Here is a 26,157-nt window from a genome sequence, read left to right as displayed (position 1 = left end):
ATACTTCTAGAGTTACTGTTTTCACAAGATCACGTGTCTTCTACAGCTTCCTTTTCCTTGCTTTGCTGACATTCAGCAGCTTCAATTTTGGGACAATTAAATCAGGTGTAGACTTTCATCCATTTAATTTTTGTGTGAAATTGTTGTAAGATCCATCAGATACTTTCCCCTCAGGAATTACAATTATCCAAAAAAGGATTAAGTAAAAGCTCACATATAAATTGTCACATGAGTCAGAGGCATGTATTAATGACTAAATACTGTATGTTATTAGCCAGCCTTTTGTGTAAATTACATTTGATCACTATTAGCATATAGTGATAGAGCTTGCGGTAGTTGGCATTAAAGCCCAAGGAAAGATTACTTTAAAGGCAAACAGATAACATTTCCATTAGTTGTATTAGAGCTACAGATGGGTAATATATGTCAAGACAAGAGGATGGGCATGGAGGGCCAGGAATAAATATGGCTACTTCCTGTCACCTGATCTTAGCCCTCCAAAGCTAAGGCAGCTCTTAGCCAGCTCCCATCCTCTATCGAACAGCTCCATAGGAGATGACTACAGACATTACCAATGCAATACAGCATCCATCCTCATGCCCTCACACCAAATGTCAGAGGAACGCTGAGTCAGTGTATGCATGGGGCTTAATGAGCTATAGCTGCAATACGATGCCACTGTGGCTGGGAAGAGCATTCGAGCAGCGGTTTTCATCTACATCAGCACAGTGTAGATGTGTGGACATCATGCTCAGAGGATGTGTCACCTGCCACCGTAAGTTCTGCAGAAGATAAATTTGTTATAACGATTACCACCATTAGTAAACAAAACAGCAGAACATTCGGTGTTAAACAAATATCTTATTAGTATTCCAGCAAACAAAAAGACACTGCTGTTCTCCATAGGTCCCTTTCCCCTGGATTTATGTGTAGGTTTGTGTGTGTATGTGCATTCAAGTGGACTTATCTGATAACCAAATAACAGCAGGAGAAACAGAACGAGAAACAGGTGTTCCAGACAGATGGACAGTACAGACGGGACTTTTTTCTGGAAACCAGGTCTGAAATACATGGCCTACACAGGCCATAGGTAATACACTGTACAGGAAAGCCAACCCACAACTAATGCTACAGATGTAGTTCTCTGCATGCTGACTGTGCATTCAAATCTATTGATCTTACATAAAGCAACCTATCCTCCTAAGACTTAGTGAAGACAGATTTGAATACAGTGTTGTATGTCACATTGCAGCATAATAAGCGAAGTCACATTTTTTCTTTTTATACAGAAAAAGCAGTGAAACTTGCCAAGCTTGCAGGCGCAGATTAGCAGAATGATTTTTTTTATTCAGTGGAAAATGAAAGATCGATCTATGGGCCAGATTTAACTAAAAACGGGGGCTTTTGGAACGACAACTTTATTTTCCCTGGACAACTAAGTCACTTTCTCTAACTCACTTTTTCTAAACTGTACTTGTCCCACACTCAACCAGTACATTTCTAAATATTTATATTCATTTCCACTATGACATTTGAATTTTTAATGACATAACAGTAAGAACTGCAACAGATATACTAATCGCAGGTTAATTTTGCCTCGTTTCCTGCAATGCGGCCCGGAGCTGGTGCCGGAACTTGTTCCATGCCTTTCCACTGCAAAGAAAAAACGGCTCCAGCACAGTAGTACAGAAAAGCTGGTCTCAGAATTTGGAACTGTAACGTCATTGAAAGTGGGATGGACTATCGCATTCAAACCTTCCACATACCCAGAAATAACAGTTCATAACCAATATTTCGTCTAGTCCAAAATGGATCCTCACCTTGCCGTTGTATCTGGCTAACGTCCTCATCGATCAATCTAGCATGAAATCAGGGAACCGACCCCCCTCCTTGAGGGCTGATCGCCCGGGCAAAATTACGAGACAAATCACGTCCCATATTGGTTCAAAACCAGACACAACATTTTATTTTTCAGAATGCTGTTCACTTGGTTGCACATCACATCAACGGCTGAAAGTGCCAAAGTGGAAAGAACTATAAAAGGTCAAATAATAATAATAATAATAATAATAATAATAATAATGATTATAATAATAATAATAACTATGATTAATATTATTTCATATCACTATTGATGATGTTGTTACAATTAATGTTATTATTACAGTTATTTATTGTTGTTGTTCTTCTTCTTCTTCTTCTTATTATTATTATTACGTCTGTATTTAACAGTGCCATTGTTCGCTTGAGTGACTACACTGAGCTTGACCAAGATTGTGAGCAGTAATGAGGCCACCATAGCAAAGTACTCTCTGATTGAAATGGCAAAGGAAATCAAGAACAAGTTCTTGCTGAGCAGCTCTGGGCTCAAGAGAAAAATCAAAGGCGTGATCATCCCTGCACAGGACCAGGCACTCAACACCAGGTACCACCAGATGAACATTTTGAAGCAGCAATCAACAGCAAGGGCAGAATGTGCAACAAGGCAGAGACGACCATCAGCCATGTTGTGGCTGGCTGTTCAACGATGGCACCCACCAAGTACATGAAGCAACAGAACAAGGTGGCCAGATGTCTGTATTGGCTGATCTGCAGTGGGCTAAGTGGGCAAGTACCTCAGAAATGGTACGAACACAAGCCTGAAACTGTCATCAGCATAAGTGACAGAACCATCATGTGGGAAACTATTTCAGCAAACTGTCCAGATTTAGTAGACTTCACTTAAAAAAGGAGAATCATTGCCTGCTAATCAACGTAGCGATCCCATGACATCATTCTCAAAGATGCTGAAAAAACTGAGCAAATACTTGCGGAGACTGAAATCTGCAGGATGTGGGGCCCCAAGACCAGAGTTGTGCTGGTAGTGATTGGAGCTCATGGAACTATAAAGAAAGGATTTGCCAAAAACCTTTGAGAGCTACCTGGTCACCACACAGCCCAAGAAGTACAGAAGATCGCACTGATGGGAACTGCTCACATCCTCCACAAAGTTCCTGGTTTTGATGCAAATAACTCATAATATAGCATGGTTTGCTACTGACACCTGGCTGCAAATAGCATCAGCCTGCTATATACACCCAAATAGCCACATTAGTCATCCACCCTGGTGCAAATATGTATCTTTGATGGCTATTGATACCGGCGTGAAAATATCATCTGCCTTTATTTTTCAATACAGGGCGATTGGGCAATATTCAGGAAAGGTTCAAACTCTAATCTTCGTGAACGTGATTGCAGTGGAAACGTGCTCTGTGGAGTGACGAATCATGCTTCTCCGTCTGGCAATCTGATGGACGAGCCTGGGTTTGGAGGATTTCAGAAGAGCATTACCTGCCTGATTGCCTTGTACCAGCTGTAATGTTTGGTGGAGGAGGGGTAATGGTATGGGGTTGTATTTCAGGGGCTGGGCTAGGCCCCTTAGTTACAGTGAAGGGAACTCTTGATGCCTCAACATCTCTCCACTGGACTGGCAGCACAAAGGGTTACGCAGAACAATATGGTACAGTCCTCTCTTTAACAAGTAATATGTTAATTTTATTAGCAGTCGACGTTATCCCTAAAGCCAAATGTGGGTGTCACCAAGCACCTCTTCAGCAGTAAAACGGCCCCAATGAGAACTGGGATTAAGGTGTTTCAACCCCATCTACAACAGACCAATTGGGTGACATAATAGAAGGGAATTACATTCCCTTTTAAAAATTTATATCTACATTAATCAATAATTCTTTGGCCACTGCCAGCCACTTACAGATCCGAGTGCATTAAAATTTTAAAATTACAATAATCTTTTAATGGAACGTGAAATATTATTTCGTATGACCTTTCATTTTAGTAACATTGTAACAGCATACCCAAACAGTTTTTGATTCCACCTGGAACCCAAGGTTGGCATTCCAGAATGGAGGGATAACTTAGGATAAATATTTAAGACCCCCATTAGTTTTTTTTAACAAAAGTTAGTGAGAACTCAGAGCTGCACAGAGCTCATTACCCTGTGAAATAAACTTCTGAATCCTTCAGTCTTTTGCACAAAACAGGCAATTCCCTCAACATCCTCACATGCCAAAGTATTAGTGCAGAAGTACTTTGAGTGAGCCTCAAACTGTTGTTTTTCACCCTGACTCACTTTCAGAAAGAAAGCAGTCTTCTTTTCAAAGAAGTTTTAGACTCACAGAGGTGGGATAGCATCAGCTAACACGACTCACATCTCTGAACAGAACATCAGCGATGCAAAACAAAAGTGCTTCTCCATCTTATTCTGTTCTTCTTCTTTTTTTTGTTTTTTAAAAAGAATTTGGTTCATTCAAAGGAAAAAAGATCACTCATATAGAAAAACATTACGCTTTATTATTTGAAAGCTGCTCTGATTTTTACACAATGTAACGCTGCATCGCTACATGCCCAGACAGAAAACAAATGATTGAATTGTTTCCCAACACAGCCGTGTAAAGCACCCTGGGGCGACACTGCTGAGACAGGCGCTATATGAAAATTAATTGAATTGAAATGATTATTGGAATTGATCAGAATTTTGTCAATTTTATTAATTTTAATAATACCTAATAAAATGTCTTCTTTCTCATAGGAATTAGACTATCTATACATCAACACTACTTATTAAACTGGAGCTATCAAATTCACACAGTCAACATCATACCGTCTTCAAATGAAATAAAATGAGAACTGTCATAATAGACCATGAACCAGTTCAAACCTTAAATGATTTTCATAGTTTTGATGAATCCTGTGGACCATTCCATTCCCAATGATTGCTTTTATATAATTATACTATATAATATACAGAAGCATTACAGCTCAGTTAGAGTGCTGGGATCTATATGGGATTCTTTTAAATCTGCCTGTACTCCTGAAATATTATTAATTAAAACATGATCTGATCTTTTTCTAGGTTTTTAATAATAAAGGATCTGTCCAAAATAACACAAATATGTATTGTGTCTTTTTATTGACAATAACCAAACATTTACAAGTAATTTTTTATATCTAGTATCTGGTAGTGAGTCTCTATAAAGCAACTCCGATCCCCCTCAGTCAACTTTACAAACTATAGGGTATTCTGGTCTATTTCTCCGTATAGGACTGATCAACTAATTGATATCTTTGAACTGTCTAACACAGACTGTTAATTTCATGCGATACTTGAACATTTCAATTATATAAAATTTAATTCATTACTTCTGCCATTGCTGTAAATACACTTTTATGTGCATTTTTACACAGAACAACACTTAAGCTCAAAGATGAAAAAATCCTGGCATAATCCTCCACAGATTGTGATCTGCCTGACCATGGATTGATTGTATTCCATTCTAAGTCTGTGAGCTTCATAAACTCAGTGGCCAACTAACTTCTCCAGGGGCCCTAGGCTGACATGGGTAGATGGCCCCCTAAGTCGGCTATTTGAGCTATTTTTTGGAGTTAAAAATGATAGACCAAAATGCTAATCAAAGTGTGGGGTACCAGTGGTAAAACCAATCAGGGTGTGGGTGACAGTGCTGTTGGTTAAGTTCACCAATCAGGGTGTGGGTGACAGTGCTGTTGGTTAAGTTCACCAATCAGGCTGTGGGTGACAGTGCTGTTGGTTAAGTTCACCAATCAGGCTGTGGGTGACAGTGCTGTCAGTTAAGTTTGTTCACAATTTATCTACCACTGTAGAAGGACAGTATCAAACAGGGGAGATGTTATGTTAGTTTTCTACTGTATCTTTGCGCTGTTTTCTTCTTCTGTCATGCTACTTTGCATACATTAAATGATCATATTGTGTCGTATCCTTAAATGTAACTTCTGGAAATTCTGTGTTCATGGGCCCCTTAGTTCTTGGGGCCCAAGCAGCTACCTATTCTTACCTTAAACTGCATAAACTAACATTATATAGGCCTATTTAATCAGATTGCATTTATTTATTTATTATTAGCACTTAGGTCAAATCTAACTGTAAGCTGAAATAATGCAGCAGTTTCTATGTACAGCCGTGGAAAAAATTAAAAGGCCAATCTATATTTTTAAATCCTGGTTTAATCATGGTTCTGCTGGCAGAAGGTTACGCTGAGCGGCAGGTTGGTCTAAGAGCTGTACACAAGAATAAGGTGAATCAGGAGACAGCTGGGAATGTCAGAAACCAGCCAGGTAAAGGGCAGAAGCGACTGTCTAATGCCAGAGATGACTGTTAACTCAGCGGACAGTTTCTCATGAATGGTAGGATGACATCAAGTGACCTTCAGAAGGAATGGGAAACATTAAGTGCAGGTGTGAAGTGCACTGCTAGGACAGTGTGTTTCAGGCTCCTAGAAGCAGGACTGAAGTTCCATAAAGTATGGAAGAAGCCCTTCAATGAAGAGAGATAGGGAAGAACCAAGCCATAATCCATATTATTCACAGACACACACCCATAAATTGAGAAATGAGTGAAACAAACAATTGTGCTGTGGTCTTTTAATTTTTTCCATGGCTGTACTGTATATGTTGCAGTTCTAAACATGTATGCTGCAGGCTGGAACCAAATATATATTGTTCACATCACAAACTCATCACAGCACAATCTCCATCAGATCTTTATAAGGCCCAAAGTTTTCACTTTGGGGGTTTACATCCTCATCACTCTTCGATATTGACATGCCCTAGTTCTTCATTGCTATTCAAAAATGGAGAGGTATTCCCATTATAACAAAAGGCATGGGATAAGGATGAGGAAAGGGTCTCATGCAGCACAGAGAGTGGATGTCAGAGTTACTGAGCCTCAAGACTGGCTGCTAGACTTCCCAATGAAGCATGAAAATTGGGCTTACATCCTATCAAACGGCAGAGTGTTTATAAAACACTATGCATCAGTAGACAGTAATCCTGCAGCTCTTAATTGAGTCTTCAGTAAGGACACTTATTTCCCAAAATGCCATTCCCCGCTTGAATGCATGATTCAATACTCTCAATAAAAATATCATTCAGTATTCTTCTAGGACATTGCAAATAAGATCATTCTCAATATTTCTGATACCAAACTACAATAACTTTTTTTATCTGTAAGACAAAACTGAAAAGCCTTTTTAATGAGTTCAAAAAGTTCTTAACACACCGGTTCACAACCAAAATGAGTTCACCTTCGGCCTCCAAAATCTGGCAATGCTAAAGCAGCATGGTATAATGACTATGTTTCATTTCATTTAGCAATCTCACAATTATGCAAATCTCAGTTGGAAGGGAATGAGAGATGGGAGTGTATGATACACCGTCAATGTGTTGTGCAAAAACACACTGCTATCTACTCTGTGGTATATGCCACATTTAAATGGAACCACCTTCAAAAACTAGATGTTGTTGGAATAACAATGTATTCCATGATGGCTCCATCACCCCCTCTCCCCAAATAATCCCTACTCCTCCCACACCCTGCAACCTGTACGATCTCTAGTCCCCCTACACTCTCACTCCAAATCTCGAAAAAATCTTTAATAAACACCCAACTTTATGCGACTTGTCTCAATGTAATCCAGTTCACAATATCTGCATCTCTGGCTGTCGTTTTATGTGCCACCACTAAGTGACACTGCTTCAGTTTTGGTGCGATATGTCTCGAAATGAAAGCAGGTGTAGATCTTTATCCATGTAAGGTTTTGATGTGGTGGCATTAAGATCTATAATGCACTTTCTGAGTTATCACGTTAACAAAGTCAGCTGTCTCTTGTCACCCTTCCCTTTGCTGCCACTGAGCCTCACTGCTTCATTTTTGCTGTGTTTTGTCTCAGAATTTGATCACTTCCAGATTTTCATCCAATGTGTCTGAAAAACCATATATATTTCCCTCTCTGATTAATACAATAAGAGATCTAGTGAATTGGATTGTTGAATTGTCTTGAAATTTCAAATCAAAACCTGAAATAATCTCACAAAATAATTTTTTGTTTGTATATTTGACTTTGATCCACATACAATTCATAATTTTGAAGAAAAAAAACAAATAAATGCACCCTAAAACCTTACCAAACGGATGGATGGATGGATGGATGGATGGATGTTAATAAAAGTATTTTAGTTGAAAAAGCAATGTCATTGAATATGAATGAAATTAATAGAAGGTTCAACTCTCACCAAGGAGTACCAACATAAATACATATTCTGAGCTAAGCTTCATTGCAACAAGAACATAATGAGGTCACATGCAAGGCTGACCAAAGACCTGTCCTATCTTCAGCTTTGCATTAAATAACAGCTGAAATATCAGTGGGTGGAAGATTGGCAGAGCTTACCCATGACTGGAATGTTCACATTATGTGTCAACTATGATGTGTATTCAAAGCATGAACTCAGTGTCTGAAGGGCAGCTGTGCCCCAGAATGAAAAAAAAGAAAACCATCAACTATGCTGGACTGACAACCAAAAGGTTAATCTATTTCAGTTTCCACCTTTGAAAGTAATAATAATAATAATTTAAAAAAATCTTCTACACTAAAGCAAATCACTATCATGCTACCCACAGGACAGGACATAGTGTCGGTCTCGGCCCAGTACCTGTATGATGTCTTTTATCTTTCCAGGACCGGTTCTGCCAGTAGGTTGTCTGCCATTACCGTTTAGACCAGGGGTGGGCAATCTTATTAACAAAGGTCAAAGGGCCTGTGTGTATGCCCGTTTCTGGATAACCTTTAGGGCAGCTGTTCAAACCCAGGTGTGAGGACTCTTCAGCCAGTCAGTTCTCTAATTAGCAATCTAATTAGGGAGTCTCAGCGAAAACTTGCACACACAGCGGCCCTTTCTGGATAAGACTGCCCACCTTTGAAGAAAGCTTAAAGTAGCACAACTACTCATACGTAATACATACATTTTTTTTCCCATTGAGACTGATGTTATAACATCTCTCTAAATCAGACAGCACGTTTATATGAAACTGCAAAAATGACTAGAAGCTGTAATGGTGAAGTGAATGTTATTTTTCACCATATATATACAGTATATGTGTGTGTGTGTGTGTGTGTGTGTGTGTGTATTAGGTTTATATTATATTGTGGGATCAAATATCCCCCACAGTGTAATAAAAACCAATTTTTTTGACATTGTGGGACAATTTTTTAGGTTCCCACAAAGATCTGTAAATGCAATCAAAGAAGTATAAACGGCAAAAGTTTCATGTTTAGTTTGGTTACTTATGGTTCAGGTTAGGGCTGGGTAGCAGTTAAGGTTGTTATGTTGGGATTAGAGCTTTCCCCACAGAAATGAATGGAGAGTCCCCACTAAGATATACAGGACTGTCACAGAAAATTAGAATATTGTGATAAAGTTCTTTATTGTCCGTAATGCAATTAAAAAAACAAAAATGTCATACATTCTGGATTCATTACACATCAACTGAAATATTGCAAGCCTTTTATTGTTTTAATAGTGCTGATTATGCCATACAGCTTAGGAAAACTCAAAAATCCTATGTCAAAAAATTAGAATATCATGAAAAACTATACTAGCAGGCTATTTAACTAATCACTTGAATCGTCTAATTAACTCGAAACACCTGCAAGGGTTTCCCTGAGCCTTTAAAAACAGTCAGCTTGGTTCAGTAAACTAAATCACAAGTATGGGGAAGACTGCTGACCTGACTGCTGTCCAGAGGACCATCATTGACACTCTCCATCAGGAGGGTAAGACACAAAAAGAAATCTCCAAAAGAGCAGGCTGTTCACAGAGTGCAGTTTCAAAGCACATTCACAAAAAGTCTGTTGGAAGGAAGAAATGTGGCAGGAAACGCTGCACAACCAAGAGAGAGGACCGCAGACTTAACAGCATTGTGAAGAAGAGCCGCTTCCAGAATTTGGGTGAGCTTCAAAGACAGTGGACTGAAGCCGGAGTTCAGGTATCAAAAGCCACTGTTCACAGACGTGTCCGGGAAATGGGCTACAATAGCCGTATTCCCATGGTCAAGCCACTCCTGAACTCAAGACAACGGAAGAAGCGTCTGACCTGGGCTATGGAAAAGAAGCACTGGACAGTTGCAGAGTGGTCCAGAGTCCTGTTTTCAGATGAAAGCAAGTTTTGTATTTCATTTGGAAGTCAAGGCGCTAGAGTCTGGAGGAAGGCTGGAGAGGAGCAAAATCCAAGTTGCTTGAAATCCAGTGTGAAGTTCCCACAGTCAGCAATGGTTTGGGGAGCTGTGTCAGCTGCTGGTGTTGGTCCGTTGTGTTTCATCAAGTCCAGAGTCAATGCAGCTGTGTACCAAGAGATTTTGGAGCACTACATGCTTCCATCTGTTGAACAGCTCTACGGAGATAATGATTTCATTTTCCAGCATGATCTGGCACCTGCCCACAGTGCCAAAACCACCAGTAACTGGTGTATTGACCATGGCATCACTGTCCTCGATTGGCCTGCCAACTCCCCTGACCTGAACCCTATAGAGAATTTGTGGGGTATTGTGAAGAGGAAGCTGAAACACACCAGACCCAATAATGCAGTTGAGCTAAAGGCCGCTATTGAAGCATCCTGGGCATCCATAACACATCAGCAATGCCACAGGTTGATTGCCTCCATGCCACGCCGAATTGATGCAGTAATCCGTGCAAAAGGATTCCCAACCAAGTACTGAGTGCATTAATTGACATTTTCAAATGTTTGATTTTGTTTTGCTGTTACAAATCTTATTTTTTTACTTGGACTGAGGAAATATTCTAATTTTCTGAGATGGGATTTTTGAGTTTTCCTAAGCTGTATGGCATAATCAGCACTATTAAAACAATAAAAGGCTTGCGATATTTCAGTTGATGTGTAATGAATCCAGAATGTATGACATTTTTGTTTTTTTAATTGCATTACAGACAATAAAGAACTTTATCACAATATTCTAATTTTCTGTGACAGTCCTGTAACTACAAACCTATGTGTGTGTTTGTGTGTATGTTTGTGTGTGTGTATTATTCCCCTAGACAGTACAAATAAGGGTTAGATATTCTAACTGGTAAAACCACACTGGACCAACTTAAGGCTCGATTAGAACAAGGATGCCAAGGCGTTCCTTAAAAATGTGCCACATATCATAATGAGAGTTTTCACAGAGAAATAAGGCACTTGGGGCTGAAAGAAACGAAACATAGTAAATTCATTTTCATTAATAAAAGTCTGCTAAAATGCGCAGTGTGTAAAAATTGGAAGAATAAAAGATAGCTTTTTCCTTTAAAATGGCCCCAAAACAATGATAGGAGAACAATTTTTTTTAGTAAGGCCTTCAATTACAAAATCCCTTACTTGGTTATACCACAACATGCTTCTCCTTCACGACTGGGGTTATTTTCTTTTCAAGATTTAGAAGAGCTCCTTTTAATAGAGAATGTGAGCCATTCAGCGATTTATACCTGAGTAATACTACAAGCCATTAACCAGATGATCAATGACCCCCATTTAAACAGCTCCGATAAGATCCACTGTGTGGCCGCTCATCCCTTCTCTCATAAGGAAGGTAATTGTGCGAGCCAATCTCTATCTGCTTCTCACACCTTCTTCTTGCTTTATGGAAATAAGGTAGGACGTAGAACCAGTTTTGACCAGCATACAAGAGTCTGCACAAGGTGTTGCCATGCTGTAAATAAACCACTTAGCTTCTATCACAAAAGGGAAAGAAAAGCAAAACATACAACAACAAAAGGATAAAAACTCTGGTGCATGTTGAGAAAGGCTTCCCCCCCCCCAGCTGAAGGACAGTGATTGACATATAAAGGCCATACTTTGATACACAGATCCCCACGCAGGGTTGCTGCATCTCGCAGTCATTTTTTTCTCACAGATGATTTTATCTAAAGTACCATATATTTTCGCGGAAGCAGGCTCAGATAACCTGAGAAACAACTGAGTGGGAGTTTCAACAAGATGATTGCGGTGTTTTCCTTAAGTAATGCGAAGTGTGCTAGTGTAATGAAGTAATCTGCACAAGATTAAATACTTTGCCATTGCAGCTCATTTCAAACTGAATATATACATAAAACCTCTAAAATTCCTTGCTTGACACTTTATTTTTACTTCCTATGTTGTACGTGAAAAAAAACACTCCAGCATTGCTGTCACATTGAAAACAGCACAAGGCGCGCCAACACGGAAAAAAGACATTTTCGGGATTTGTTGCAGCAGAATTGAACGTTGGTGTCCAGACTGTTTTACATCTGTTTCACATTTGCCATTTACAAAATAACTAAAAATGTAAGGAAGAATAGCTGTAGTAGTCACAATAACTGCAAGCAACTTGTGATAAAATTGTTCGGTAAGCATAAATATATAATATATATGTGTATATATATTATAATAATAATAATAATAATAATAGGTTCAACTCCGTTAATACCAGTGTAACTAGAAAACTTTAAATATATATCATAATCATTCTGAAACCCAAAATAAGTATGAATGTCATGACTGCATCAAGTAAAGTTTCCATTCAGCTATGCCCAATCAGCTCCTGCTCTGTCTCCCTGTAACTCATCATCTTGATTAATTTTCATGGTATGGTTTTTGTGAACTGTTGAGTGTTTGGTTTGTGACCGCCCAGTTCCTGTGCATGGTTTCTGCTTGTTCTGGATTTTTTGCTCTTTGTCTTGGGATTGAGTAGTTTTTCCCTGGTTGCTCCTATCAACTTCATGACCTTCTGGTCCTGCTTGGACTTTGGAATCACCTCAGAACTGGGATTTGGTTCCCTTTGTCTATCTATACCAGCCCTATGCACTGCTGCATGTTTTTGGATTATGACTCTTGTGCAGGGATTTTGGAAATTAAACTGGTGTTACCACAAGTAAATCCTCTTCTTTTAAGAAAGTAAATCAGTTTTGTGGAACAAGGCTTCTAGAAGATATATGTTCATACATAGGAATCAGAAGCCACTGTGGGCACATTTTTCCCTCCGATACCTTCACATCTCCAGTTCTTCTACAACAGGTACCTTCTTCTAAATTTGTATAAATTACCCCCTTCTCACAGAAAACGTTAAGATAATGTAAGTGAAACAGTACAGTACTTAACTGACAATTACAGCTTCCTTACAGCTTATGTCATTATGTGATTGGTCAGCAATCATATATTGCTCTTAAGTTTTATCCTATGATTTTTGAGCCCTACCTCCTCCTACTAGTTCTTCACCTAGAAACTGTGTCCCACCTCTCAAATATCCCACCCATTGAGAAGTATTTCTCTTTTTAATATTCCATCCGCATCCCTCTTCTTCATCCCTCTTTCCAGAAACTCAAACCTTTCTTTTGTAGGCCAAGTGCTAGCATCCATGTAATTCCACAGGCCATGGTATGCATTGGCAATCTGATGCTGTTGGCACAATCACATTCACATTTTCTTATTGAAATGCATCTCTAGTTGTACATGAAATCAGGTTGGACATTTATTCAATCCTGGGGCTTCTGTGCTGCTAAGGTGATGCTATGCCACTCTACCGTGAATTTATTTATCTCCCAAATGCTGCCTTCCTTTCATAAAACATGGACCTTTCTTCCACTAACTGATGATGTAACCCACTAGCAAGAAAGCACTCTGCAGTGAAAATTAGCACACACTGGGCACCGTTATGTTTTTCCTCTCATCTTTAGAGGGACGTCAAGGTTTAGTGCACAAATGGCTGAATTACGAAGTTTGCCCCAATTATGGCCCGATTTAAATTCAAGTTCAAACCAATTAAAACTCAAATACATTTGCGCTGCTGCAAGCAATCAGCCTGAAGTGAAGCTAAATATGGAGGGAGCAGTGGATGCTTCTGGAGAAAAAGTGTGTATGGTCACTAGTGATGAGTCTGCAATGTACACTCACTTTATTAGTAACACCTGAACACCTGCTTATTCATGCAATTATCTAATCAGCCAATCATGTGGCAGCAGCACAATGTATAAAATCAAGCAGATACAGGTCAAGAGCTTCAGTTAATGTGTCATGATTGCTGATGCCAGACGGGCTGGTTTGAGTTTTTCTGTCACTGCTGATCTCCTGGGAGTTTCACGCACTGCAGTTTGACAGAGCTGACTCAGAATTGCACGAAAAACAAAAGACATGCAGTGAGCGACAGTTCTGCAGACGGAAACGCCTTGTTGATGAGAGAGGTCAGAGGACAATGGGCAGACTGGATCAAGCTGACTGAAAGGCTATGGTAACTCAGATTACCACTCTGTACAGCTGCAGTAAGCAGGAAAGCATCTCAGGATACACAAAATGTCGAACCTTGAGGCGGATGGGCTACAACAGCAGAAAACCATGATGGTTTCCGCTCCTGTTAATCAAAACGGAAAGCTGAGACTACTGTGGACACAGGATCACCAAAACTGGACAGCTGAAAAATGAAAAAACATCGCCTGGTCTGATGAGTTTACATTTCAGCTGAGGCACACAGATGGTTGGGTCAGAATTTGGCATCAACAGTATAAATCCATAGACCCAACCTGTCTTATGTCGACCATCCAGGCTGCTGGTGGTGTACGGCATGTTTTCTTGGCATATGCTTTGGACCAGTTAATACCAGTCGATCATCAATTAAATGCCACAGCCCATTTGAGCATTGTCCTTTCATGAACACAATTTATTAATCTTCTAATGGCTACTTCCAGCGTGACAAAACATCAGGTCACAAGGCAAAACTCGTCTCAAATTGGTTTCATGGACATGACAATGAGTTCTGTGTTCTTCAGAGGCCTTCCCAGTCACTGGATCTGAATCCATTTGGACAACTTGGAGGTAGAACAGGAGATTCCCAGCATGGATGTGCAGTTTACTTTATATACAGAAGTTGTGTGATGTAATCATGTTAGCAAGGACCAGAATCTCAAAGGCATGTTTCCAGCATCTTGTGGAATCCACGCCATGAAGAATTTAGGCTGTTTTGAGAGCAAAGGGAGGCTCTATCTAGAATTAGTATGTAATTCTTAATAAAGTACTCAGTGAGTGTATTAATTCATGTTTTAGGTTGAGTTCCTAATTGCTAAAGCTTTGATTATCCTGTCTTGATTTTAGGAAATAGGGAGTCTTGCCCTGGAACTTATCTTCAACACTGAATGAATCCAAGCATGAATGAAAGTGTTGCCTAACACCATTTCTCTAATGATCTCTGGAGAATATCTCCAGGCTTCCATCCAGCCCTGCAGCACTATATCATTGTTGTATTCCTGTATGGTCATATTTACTTTAAATAAATAGCAACTCTCTGACTCCCAAGTGTCAAACGTCCAATAATATCTAGAAAAAGCCACAGTCTTCCAAAATGCTACTTAATCCAAATGCCAAAAGATTATTTTTTATGTTCACAAAACAATATGACTTATTTACTATAGAATTTCACCACTTAAACTACATAATTATATAAACTACATATTATTTGGAGACATAACTTATGTTGTCATAGATATAGTGTTTCTTTGGGGTGGGGGTGGGGGAGGTGGAGGGGGGGGTCAGCACAAATGCTACCCACCCAGGGCTAACATGGCAGGCTGGTGACATGGGGGGCAGACACAGAGCTCAGCACACCACTCTGGGCTGTTCTGCCAACCCACCTCCTATATCAACTGTGAGGGACTCTAAACAGAGGTCATCCCTGGATAATGGAAGGTGTCATGGTTTCTGGACTGAGCAGATGGTTGCTGGCTCAGTCCGAGGAATGAAACTGCTTGTACCCTTGAGCAAGAATCTTAACTTCAATCAATTCAATCACAATGACATCCAGCTGTATAAACGGGTCATGAAGCAACACTGTGAGCTATGCATGTGTCCCCACAGATAAAAGGAAATATTAGTCACTGGCTGGATGCCTGTGGGGCAAGTTGTCAGTTGTGGGGAATGTCCACATTCTGTGAGGATGGGTATTATCCTCACTCGGTTTACAAGTGCTTAGACTGACACAGGCTGCCTTGTGCCCCTAACCATTGCACACAAAAGGGGAGGGTTAGTGGATGTAAATACTGCCGAACGTTTATTTCAAGGACGGGTTTCATTTTGCCTGCTGAAGCTTTAAATAGCCGTCGGAAAAAATAAAGTCCGTCCAGGAACCTCTAGCGGCAATACAATGAGCAACTGCTTTCAAGGTCTTTAAGCGTTAGATGCACCGATCACTCAACCATTTCCTTTCCACAGCCACGATGATGCAAAAAGCGCTACATGCCATAAAGTCTGTCTTCTTGTTATACTGTTATCACTGTGAAAATATCTGCCGTCTAAATTTTATTGCGAAACACTGAGAATTATTCATTCTTCGCTCATTACTGCATAATTCGCGACAAGCGCACCAAGATAACACCGAATATTGTTAAATGATTGACCAGGTTCTCAATTCATTCAATTTTGTGAAGTCAAGGGGAAATTATATATGATGAAGAAGCCAAAACTGTAACTCTTTTGCACATTTTAGGATCGCCTTTGCTATAACATCAACCTATTTTCCGAGAGCGTACAGACCAAACCAGACTGAGAAGTGCTGCAGTCCTAATAACGCCATTTAGCGCTCCCTTACATGACTAATACCCAGAGCTTTGCAATAAGCCCGTGTCTTGTTTAATAAGGATCATCGCAGAAAACACGGACAGCTAGTAATTGCTACCCTCAGAATAATATTTATATGCCTGACAAAAAATTGTTTGGGAGAAAAGCCAGAGGCAGTATTCTGGGGAGCTGATGATTATGGTGTCCATCCTGAACCTCCCGCCACCTCCATGCCACACTGACAGACCACAGACACCGTCAGCGTGAAAATATTTGTTGATTCTATGTCCTCACCGGCGGCCCTCATTTGTCTTTCCATCTCTAAATGTGATCAGAATAATCCGGGCCGGATATGCCTCCAACTTCACTGCTGACCGAGGGCTGCATATCATGTTACTGTCCTATGGGAAGTGCTTTGCATGATTACATTATCCCAGAAAGACGTACAGGGGGCTAAAGTTTGAATCTGCATCCCATTAGGCTACTATGAATCCGTAGGGAAAACAACGTTAAGATAAACTTCAAAAGCTTTTAAAACCAAACTCTAAGTCTCAGTACTAGTACTTTCTGCTGTCTGTCATACAAAAGTGAAACTGGTTTCCTTTCTAACGGCTTCAATCCATAAATACCCCAGATTAATACTGAGCTGAGTTAAATCCATTTATCAGAACAACACAATGTTCCTTTCATGGAAAGAAATACTGTGCACATCTATCAGATACGTAATTTTAGACAGTCAGCACTGTCAGCTGTCACTAACGTACATTAAGGCAATTTGTTTGCGTTCTGCTCTTGTTCATATCCTTATAAATACTTCAATAACGGTTCGTCGAACTGAGAGTCTCATGAGAAACAAAGACAAGCATGAACATCCATTTTTTTAACTGAGAAATGGGTGTAAGACTTAACGAAACATATAAATACATTTACAAATAATAAACAAATGAAACGATATATTACAGTTCAAATATTTAAATAGTATTTTATACAGTAGATGGGCTACGAGATTTGTCCTTCCTATTTATACAGTTATATCCATGAGCGTAGCATTCTTATATTTAAGGCTGAAAAGCTTTTCCAGAGGGCAAAGTGAATCGAGATCAATACAGCAATTTAAACGACCCCACTAAACAGTAAATTAAATGCGCGTCTGCTGAGGACTCATAGTAGGCACTTAATTTTAGCGAAAGCATCTGAGCTTTATTTAACTGCAGATGTTTCTCTGTATTGCTGATTCATCATCACAACTAATTATAATTACACAAACCTCAGCAATACGCAACGCCGAGAAAGACACCTGCGGGTCTTCGGTCCATTTTCAAAGCTGTACCTTTATTGCCCGGCATTTAAATGTGGTTAAGGTTGTGCTAATGGGAGTATAGCACTTTATTGGCACAATAGGATAATACTGTCCATTAGAAAAGATACGTACACTATACAGTAGTCAGAAGAATAGATATTGTAAAATATCTTAGTTGAAGAGTCACGCGAAAACAAAACAGAGAGAACAGTTTTTAATTCGTTAAGCCCTGAAGAATGCATTGACAACATTTAAGGCCAGCACATTTAATGCATATTGACTAGCAAATCCAAAGGATAATAATAATAATAAGCGGGTCTTGTATAAATAACATAAATTTGCCTTTAGATCAGTTGCATTAGTTTAAATTAAAGACTTTTCTTCACTCTGTCCCACAGATATTTTACAATTGTTGTGATTGACTTGTGACAGTGCATGGTACAAAATCCCATGTTTCTCGCCTGCTGCAAAGGCACTAGTGATTTTCGTGGCATTTTATTGTTGCGTGCCTGTTTCCTGTGGACATACACTGAATATATGTAGACCATCATATAGCAAAGGAAACGCTGGGAAGAAAGCCGACTTACTTTTCTCGGATGACATTTTCTTTTATAGCACCTAAAGCAGAATGACTATTGCTTTGTAGCAGCCTGCAGTTTGCCAGGTGCCGCTGGTGCTGCTCTATCAGACAGGCGTTTTCCCGGCATAACTTGACCACTTGCTCCTCAAGCTCCTCAATCCTATTCCTCTGTTTCTCTAACAACTCCTGCTGCGTCTCGATGATTTTGTTCAGCTCATTTAAGTACTCCGCAGCCTTGCTTGGGTTCTCGGCCGGGTTTTCCATTCTGATCGTAATCACCGGCGTCCCGCAGTTCCCGTACTTTTCTCCCTGGCTCTACAACTGATCGCTGGCAAATTCCGACACAATGTGGATCTTCCGCTCCACCATCGTTCGTGTTTGGTAGTGACTGAATGACTGAAGATGAAGTTGTTCAGCTGTGTGTCCTTAGCAGCCCGTCATCCGGAGGCTCTGCAGCACAATAACTAATCCTCGTACGCAACACTGAACACGGGAAACCCATTTAACCCTTTGTTTATTCGCAACTGGGAAAAGCTGTGAAAATATACAAATAAAATGCGTACATGTGGGATTGATATCAGAAACATAAATGATAAATATTAACCCAATATTTCTAAATTCTTTAACAATTATTCTTTAGACAACAGATATAATAGGTTTCCCCATTCAACAGCTTCGTTGTACCTTATAAGTATCGGTTTTCACAATTCAGCTTATGCCAGATACATTTGTCCTGCACGTAATTCTAGTGTGCATATATAACCGTGATTGATTTATGAGTGAAAAGCTGCAATATACGACATAGATCAATAAATGTGTGTGCGTGAGTGAGCGCGTGAATGTATGACTGCGTCTCTGACCAGGGTAAGTCATTAGAAGATGGATAGATGGAGGCAGGAGCGTCACTAGGGATTTATGAAAAGGGTAGCTAAGCTTTTACTAAGGAGTAGGAGGTCTGATTTTGATGATAATATTGAGCATTTATTGAGCATATAGAAAGTCTTCCTATAACGGTCCTAACAGTGTCCCTACAGATGGATGAATTTAAATATATATGTGTGTACATGCAGGTGTTGGACAAAATAAGGGACAGCTCTTGAAAAAGGACTTCATGTTTGAAGTAAATAAATCACATTTACTAATTCAGCTACAAAGTTAAGTCAAATTGCAATACCAGTCACAGGTTGGGACGCACCTACTCAAAATAATTTGTCTTTCAACAAGATAATGAGCCAAATCAGGCCTGTCTCTTGGGAGGGGCACAGTTCAAGGTGAGACCACTGTGGACGGGTGAAGTGACTCTATTCAATTCTCGTTTCCTAAAATATTCTTTCTGACTTCTTCGTGAATTCGTTCAGTAGCACTTTCAGATTCATAAAAAAAGATCTGAAACGCTTGTGTTCCACTATAAAAAAATAGCTGGTTGTAACACCTCCCTATCACCCATAGCCAAATCTACGCCCTTGGCTCAGAGTACGGCCTTCCATGCCGCTTTGACTCTCACTGGCCATAGGAGGGAAACAGCTTTCAAGTCACATTTCCGAAGGGAAAGACGAAGAACAAAAAGAACAGCTCTGTGCAGGGAAATGAACGCCAGTGTATAGTTCCTGTAAGGGACTCATTCCTCACATACAGATCATTTGCTAATGTCACACCATTAGAGCCCTACTTATTCAGTACCCCCAGCTGAGCCAATATAATAACATAACCAGAGTATGGGAGTCATTGTGCCTGATGCTGCTTGGTCACTGTAATACAGATGCAATGATAATGAAGACGAATAGCTCACCAGTCACTGACAGTGTACGGTGTGACCTTTCTGAACTAGCTAGTGCCAAACTGTAGGTATTTCATCACATGTCGAAGACAGGATTTAGATTAAATGTTTTTCAAATGTATATTTAGTAGGGTTGTAATGGTACACAAAACTCACAGCTTGATATAAACCTCGGTTTTGGGTTCATGGTTCGGTGCAATTTCAGTACAGCAGAGAAACAGAATTTGACTATATCTGTAGCACTATCCCTGTAGTTATTCATGAGCCTGGTGAGGATTTCCTGGTAAAAGCGCCTTTAAATGCCATAGGGAGACCTGCAGAGGCTGTTTCTGCTCTGCTCCAGTTGCACACACTTTCAGGTGATGCCAACTCAAATGAGTTAGCATGTTTGATTGTGTTTTCAGCAAAGTATACAGTATATCTGAGGTCAGTATAAGACAGCTGACAGACAGTCTTGGTCTTCTGAGCTACTCTCTCTCCAGTGCTGATGTACTTAACAGGGAAACCACAATGTTCCCAAACCGCAGATTGTAATTGACTGTAACCAGTATTAGCCGTAACCAACTCCCAGCCACAATTAATGTAATGTTTTCCATGTGGAACATATACTGATGATTTTACGTTCTGCCCAGGTCAATAAATGTATTCATTTGTTTCATTATGCATTCTGAATCAAAAATTATGTAATGAACTTTACACCACAAATATGTGTGACATTACAGCTATATTATTTAGCCAAAATAACGCATTCAGTTGAAATGTCGCTGCATGCAATCAATGACAAGAAATGTAGAATAAAGATACTTTATTAATCCCCATGGGAAAAATATCTCCTTCTGCCCCATCTTCCTCTCCATAAAAGTGAGAAGAGCAGGCTTGGAGGTCACAGTGAGAGGACAGCCACCTTGTGGTGCCCAGGGAGCTGGAGGTTAAGGGTCTTGCTCAAAGGCCCACACACAAGTGACTATTTTGCCGAGGCTGGGCTCGACCCTGCAATCATATCCTCCTGAGACCCAAGGAAAAAAGTGTCCTTCAATTTTAGGTTATTTGTCTTTGGAGGAAATAAGACATCTTACAATTTAGATTTTTTCAAATTTATTTTTATTTCTAATTTCATAGCATGTTCTCTTTAGTGTACAACAGGAATAAATATGTTTCCTTACATCAGTGAAAAGATAGATGCAAAAACAAAATGTCCACTACAATGGACATACTGTAAATGAATGGGTGGGGTCTCAGGAGGTTATGATGACAGGCACAGAGGCTTAACCCACTGATCCACACACCACTAAACTTAATAACTTATTATTATTTAGCCTTTTATTATACAGGCAAATTTCTCTTTTGAGCAGGCCCCTATAGGCCTGGTGTGATTGCACCAGTTGCACTACCCTAAAGACGGAAATGACTCTCGCACAGCTCGATGCGGTAAAAATTATGCAGTAAAAATTATCTAGAGAACAAGGAAAGAGATTGAGTGCTGCAAAAAATAACTTGGCCCTCAAAATCTCCTGACCTAAACTCTATAGAGCTGGTTTGGGATGAGTTTGATCAAAGAGTAAGAGCAAGGTAGTGAACTTGTACCCAGAACTTGAGGAAACTCCAGGATTGTTGGGGAAGCATTCCAGACGGCTACATTTGGAAATTGGTTGAAAGATTGCCAGGAGTCTACAGCGCTGTCATCAAAACCATATGGGTCTATTTTGAAAAGTCTAAAATAAATAAACAGTGAAACAATCAAGGTAAATAGGGAACAGAAGCAGGTGGTAATAAATAGGGAACAGGAAGCAGCCATAAGGGACTGTGGGAAGTGGAGTTCGCCATACGGGGACTGTGACATTTTTATTCTTTTCCCTACATCTAGACCAGGGGTCTCCAACTCCGGTCCTGGAGAGTTACCATTCAGTAGGTTTTCTATCCTACCTGGCTTCTGATGAGCCACACCTGTTCTCAGGTAAATACCAGGAACAGGTGTGACTCATCAGAAGCCTTAATAAACTTAATAAACTAAATTAACAAATAACAAGGAAATGAATAATAGTAATACTCCATAAACTAATCTGCATGTGAAAAAGGTGCTTAACTGAACTATCATGATACTAGCATGATAATTAATAAACCAAGCTGACTGCAAAGACCTGGGGCTGTATCACGGAGCCGAATTTCTTGCTTATAGCTGGATAACTTGTCAGATTTAAAGAGCCTCAGCTTAAACTGACTTTATCGTTGATAACTTACATTTAGCCCTTAAAACCAAGGGTTAGTACTGCTGCCTCACAGCAAGAAGGTCCTGGGTTTGATCGCAGGTCCTTTCTGTGTGGAGTTTACACGTTCTCCCCGTGTTTGTGTGGGTTTTCGCCGGGGACTCCGGTTCCCTCCCACAGTCCGAAGGTAAGCAGCATACGCTGATTGGTGTGTCTAAATTGGCCCTGTAGTTGTGTGAGTGTTGGTTCCCGCCTGTGCCTGTTGTTCCTGGGACAGGCTCTGCGACCCCAGTGGGAATTAAGTGGCCACGATAATGGATGGATGGATACCTTAAATTCAACAAGTTATCTCGCTAACCCAAAAATGCAGCTTCTGGTGATATAGGCCCCTAGAAAAGAAGACTCAGAAGGTTAAACATGATTATCAGCCGTTGACCACTGCTGAAATCCTAATATTAACTTAAACTTGAGATGTACAGATTATTAATTTCCAACAAAATTACTACATGAAAGCAAGTAAAGGCTGAATTTCAATGCTTTCAAAAATGCTGGATGAATAGATGGCATCTAGAAAAGCGAGAGCATTGTTTTATGAGTATAGGGATGTCAATTATTTTTTTTAATCACACATGCATGTATTCAACAGACAGATCGAAAAGCTATTTAATTCCAACCACATAATTGACTCCGCCACTCGCAAAATGTAATTGGGGGTAATGGCACAGCTGTATAATGGACCGGGCTGGTGGGGGTAGTGCCCCCAGGGGCCTGGGGCTGAAGGGGGCCTCAGAGCATTATTGGCTGTGAGACACAACTTGTATAGTGCAGGCAAAACATAATGAACCTCAAATTTACCACACAGGTTCACCACCAGGTACCTTTGACATATACAAGACAAATTAGTCCTCAGGGCTCCTTGGTCCCTCAGCATATACAGTGAGTGTTGCAAATCTATAGCAAGGTTTGACCACCAGGGCCCTCTGCATCTATAGCAAGGTTTGACCACCAGGGCCCTCTGCATCTATAGCAAGGTTTGACCACCAGGGCCTTCTGCATCTATAGCAAGGTTTGACCACCAGGGCCCTCTGCATCTATAGCAAGGTTTGACCACCAGGACCCTCTGCATCTATAGCAAGGTTTGACCACCAGGGCCCTCTGCATCTATAGCAAGGTTTGACCACCAGGGCCCTCTGCATCTATAGCAAGGTTTGACCACCAGGGCCCTCTGCATCTATAGCAAGGTTTGACCACCAGGGCCCTCTGCATCTATAGCAAGGTTTGACCACCAGGACCCTCTGCATCTATAGCAAGGTTTGACCACAAGGGCCCTCTGCATCTATAGCAAGGTTTGACCACCAGGGCCCTCTGCATCTATAGCAAGGTTTGACCACCAGGGCCCTCTGCATCTATAGCAAGGTTTGACCACCAGGGCCCTCTGCATCTATAGCAAGGTTTGACCACCAGGGCCCTCTGCATCTATAGCAAGGTTTGACCACAAGAGCCCTTCACATAATAGCAGCACACATTTATGTTCTAGTAGTCATTTACATGATTATTTAGCAGCTATAAGTTTCCTGGACATAAACACAGGTCCAGTGTTTAGTTCCAATCATCATATAAAACACACAAACATTCAGAATTACAGATTACAATATCACAATTCAATAATAATACAGAATTTCTTTTTTCCCCCAAATTCTGTCTGTGCCCTGAGATGCTACCATCCTGGGCAAAGGCTTGTGCCCCTATACTTCCCAGGCTTAGCTTCAGGCTGCCCATCCATCTATCCAGCCTGCAGCAGCCATCATGGAGGGGGGGTTGGAGCCTGTCTGATGTGGCATCAGGTAAAAGGCAGGGCTACCCCCTGGATGGCATTATAAGATTAGAATTAGAGAGTGAGAGCACAATAGTTACACCATCTACAGTGCTAGAATTTGTTCAATTTGTAAAACACTAACTGCATTATGAAGAAGAATGGTAGGAAAACCTTGAAGACATTATTGTGATAATGCTCTAGTATTGAATTTTGGTTGCAAGGAACACACATAAAAACATCAATGTGGGACATTGGATACTCTTGCTTTTAAAATAATACAATACCATTAAACCTGGGAAGCATAAACGTACTCTACATATATGCTGATACTGTTTTGCAGGAAACAGTATCAGCATATCACAAACAGTAAGGGGAATAGTTCTATCACAGATTTTATCATAAAAAGTATTAAACCGATTATTATATATAGAGATAACAGAGGAAAAATAACCCTGTTAAATATAGTGTCATTATAAAGAAAAATTGGAAATCATATGGTTCATAAGTTTAGCTGGATACATATGCTCCTCCTGTGCAGGGTTCTCCTGTGCAGGGTTCTCCTGTGCTTCCAGGGAAAAGGTTCCGAGCTCACCGGATCCCTTACTGGATAAATGGCATAGAAAATGGATGCTTGGAAGAATCACGCATCATATAGAAAGCTGAGTATTAGAAAAAGAGGAACTGGGGGTGGCGACTGTTTACAGCCCCCCCAGCATGCATTCTTCTCAACAGGACTGTCCCGCTTGACTTCAGTGATGCAGATAGTGTGTAGGAGGAGTGTGTAAATATGCCAGGCCAAATTTTATTTAAAAACAAACAACACAAAAACATTCATTTTGCTCTCTTCTTCTTTTCTTTCATTTGCATTTAAGAGGTGTTATTGAAGATTCCCATTTTTCCTCTGTTATCTCTAAGGACAATAGTTTGTCATTTTGACTATATCATTTCCCAGGCTAGTAGGCTCAAAGACAAATGCCTGAATAAAATTAGTGTTGAGAGCACAGGCTATATAACACTGCAGCAATGATCATTTCAGAGATGATCAAAGTATAAATGTCTGTGATCACAATGGTCAGTTTGTTCGCAGCCCTGATAGTAAGATCATCATTAAGAAGTTATATGTACATCTCAAAAGTACCATAGAAAGAAGAAGCTGCCATGTACTGTATAAACCTCACATCATCCTTCTGGAAAAGTTGAGAAAGTTTCTCTCTTACCGGGGGGTGCATGTTAAAAGCTGACTTCCATTAGTAAGAGGGAAGAACAACAATTTATCATTCTCTTTTACTGTCAGTCATCATAAACGTGCTTAAAGCACAGGCAGGATATGTACCTGTCAGGTAGCATGAAGTACTGCCTTCTCTTTGATGCTGAAAAGTGACCCAGCTGTGTTCCACGTCTTACCATACTGCCTGAAGCTGATTTTATGTCTTTTGCGTTGCTCAGTTTTCATATACAATGGATTTTTGAGAGTCCATTAAAGAGGGGCCACTTAATGAACTGCCTTTTATAAATAAATAAATACAAATACAAGTTGCTAGGGTAAAACTTCCAATCAAATTAATATAATCAACTTTGATAGGCTGTATTCAACACAATATGCATGTGGCACAATATCCATGCATTAAATTGTATATGAACACACATAGGAAACTAACAATGTCTGGGATATAGGTCCTTTATAAACAATTCTAAATCACTTACAGATCCTTTGTGACTGTTTCAGATATTTGTTTTATTGTGAATTACTAAATGTGTCATGCATCTTCCTCATCCCTGTCATGCCTATAGACACCATTTTATGCTTATTCCCAGTGGCATGAACTAAGGAACATAAATCAGAAGAACGCAAAAGGGATGCAGGTGCTGCCTTCTTTCTCAATAAGAAGGATTCTTCTTTCTTTGCTTTTGAAGAGATTTACTGGGTTATAGAGACTCCATTGGTAATAGTAATTAACTCATAGGTCACCGAGGCAGTGGGTTCATTTTGTCAGCAGCCTCAAGGCGCATTCCTCACAGAGATATATTTTCTGTATTTCT

The 26,157-nt window shown here is 40.1% G+C and overlaps 1 protein-coding gene across 7 annotated transcripts in view; it reads right to left on the bottom strand.

The window, feature by feature from the left end:
- Positions 1 to 18,756, bottom strand: part of iqsec1a (IQ motif and Sec7 domain ArfGEF 1a) — a 129,637-nt gene extending 110,881 nt beyond the window's left edge. For 4 of the 7 annotated variants that reach the window (XR_011992206.1, XM_023805015.2, XM_023805016.2 and 1 more), the window contains exon 1: positions 18,328 to 18,755. Coding sequence is in view for 5 of the 7 variants with exons in the window: in XM_023805015.2 (XP_023660783.2) it covers positions 18,328 to 18,584 (257 nt within the window). In the remaining 2 variants the exon portion in view is untranslated. Of the gene's footprint in view, positions 1 to 18,327 lie in introns of all 7 variants that reach the window. The other 3 variants (XR_011992205.1, XM_023805009.2, XM_072713792.1) reach the window with 1 other exon arrangement.
- Positions 18,757 to 26,157: the final 7,401 nt, after the last annotated feature.

This window comes from Paramormyrops kingsleyae, chromosome 6, assembly GCF_048594095.1.
Source record: "Paramormyrops kingsleyae isolate MSU_618 chromosome 6, PKINGS_0.4, whole genome shotgun sequence".
NCBI lineage: Eukaryota > Metazoa > Chordata > Actinopteri > Osteoglossiformes > Mormyridae > Paramormyrops > Paramormyrops kingsleyae.
This window is presented reverse-complemented; position numbering and strand designations above follow the sequence as displayed.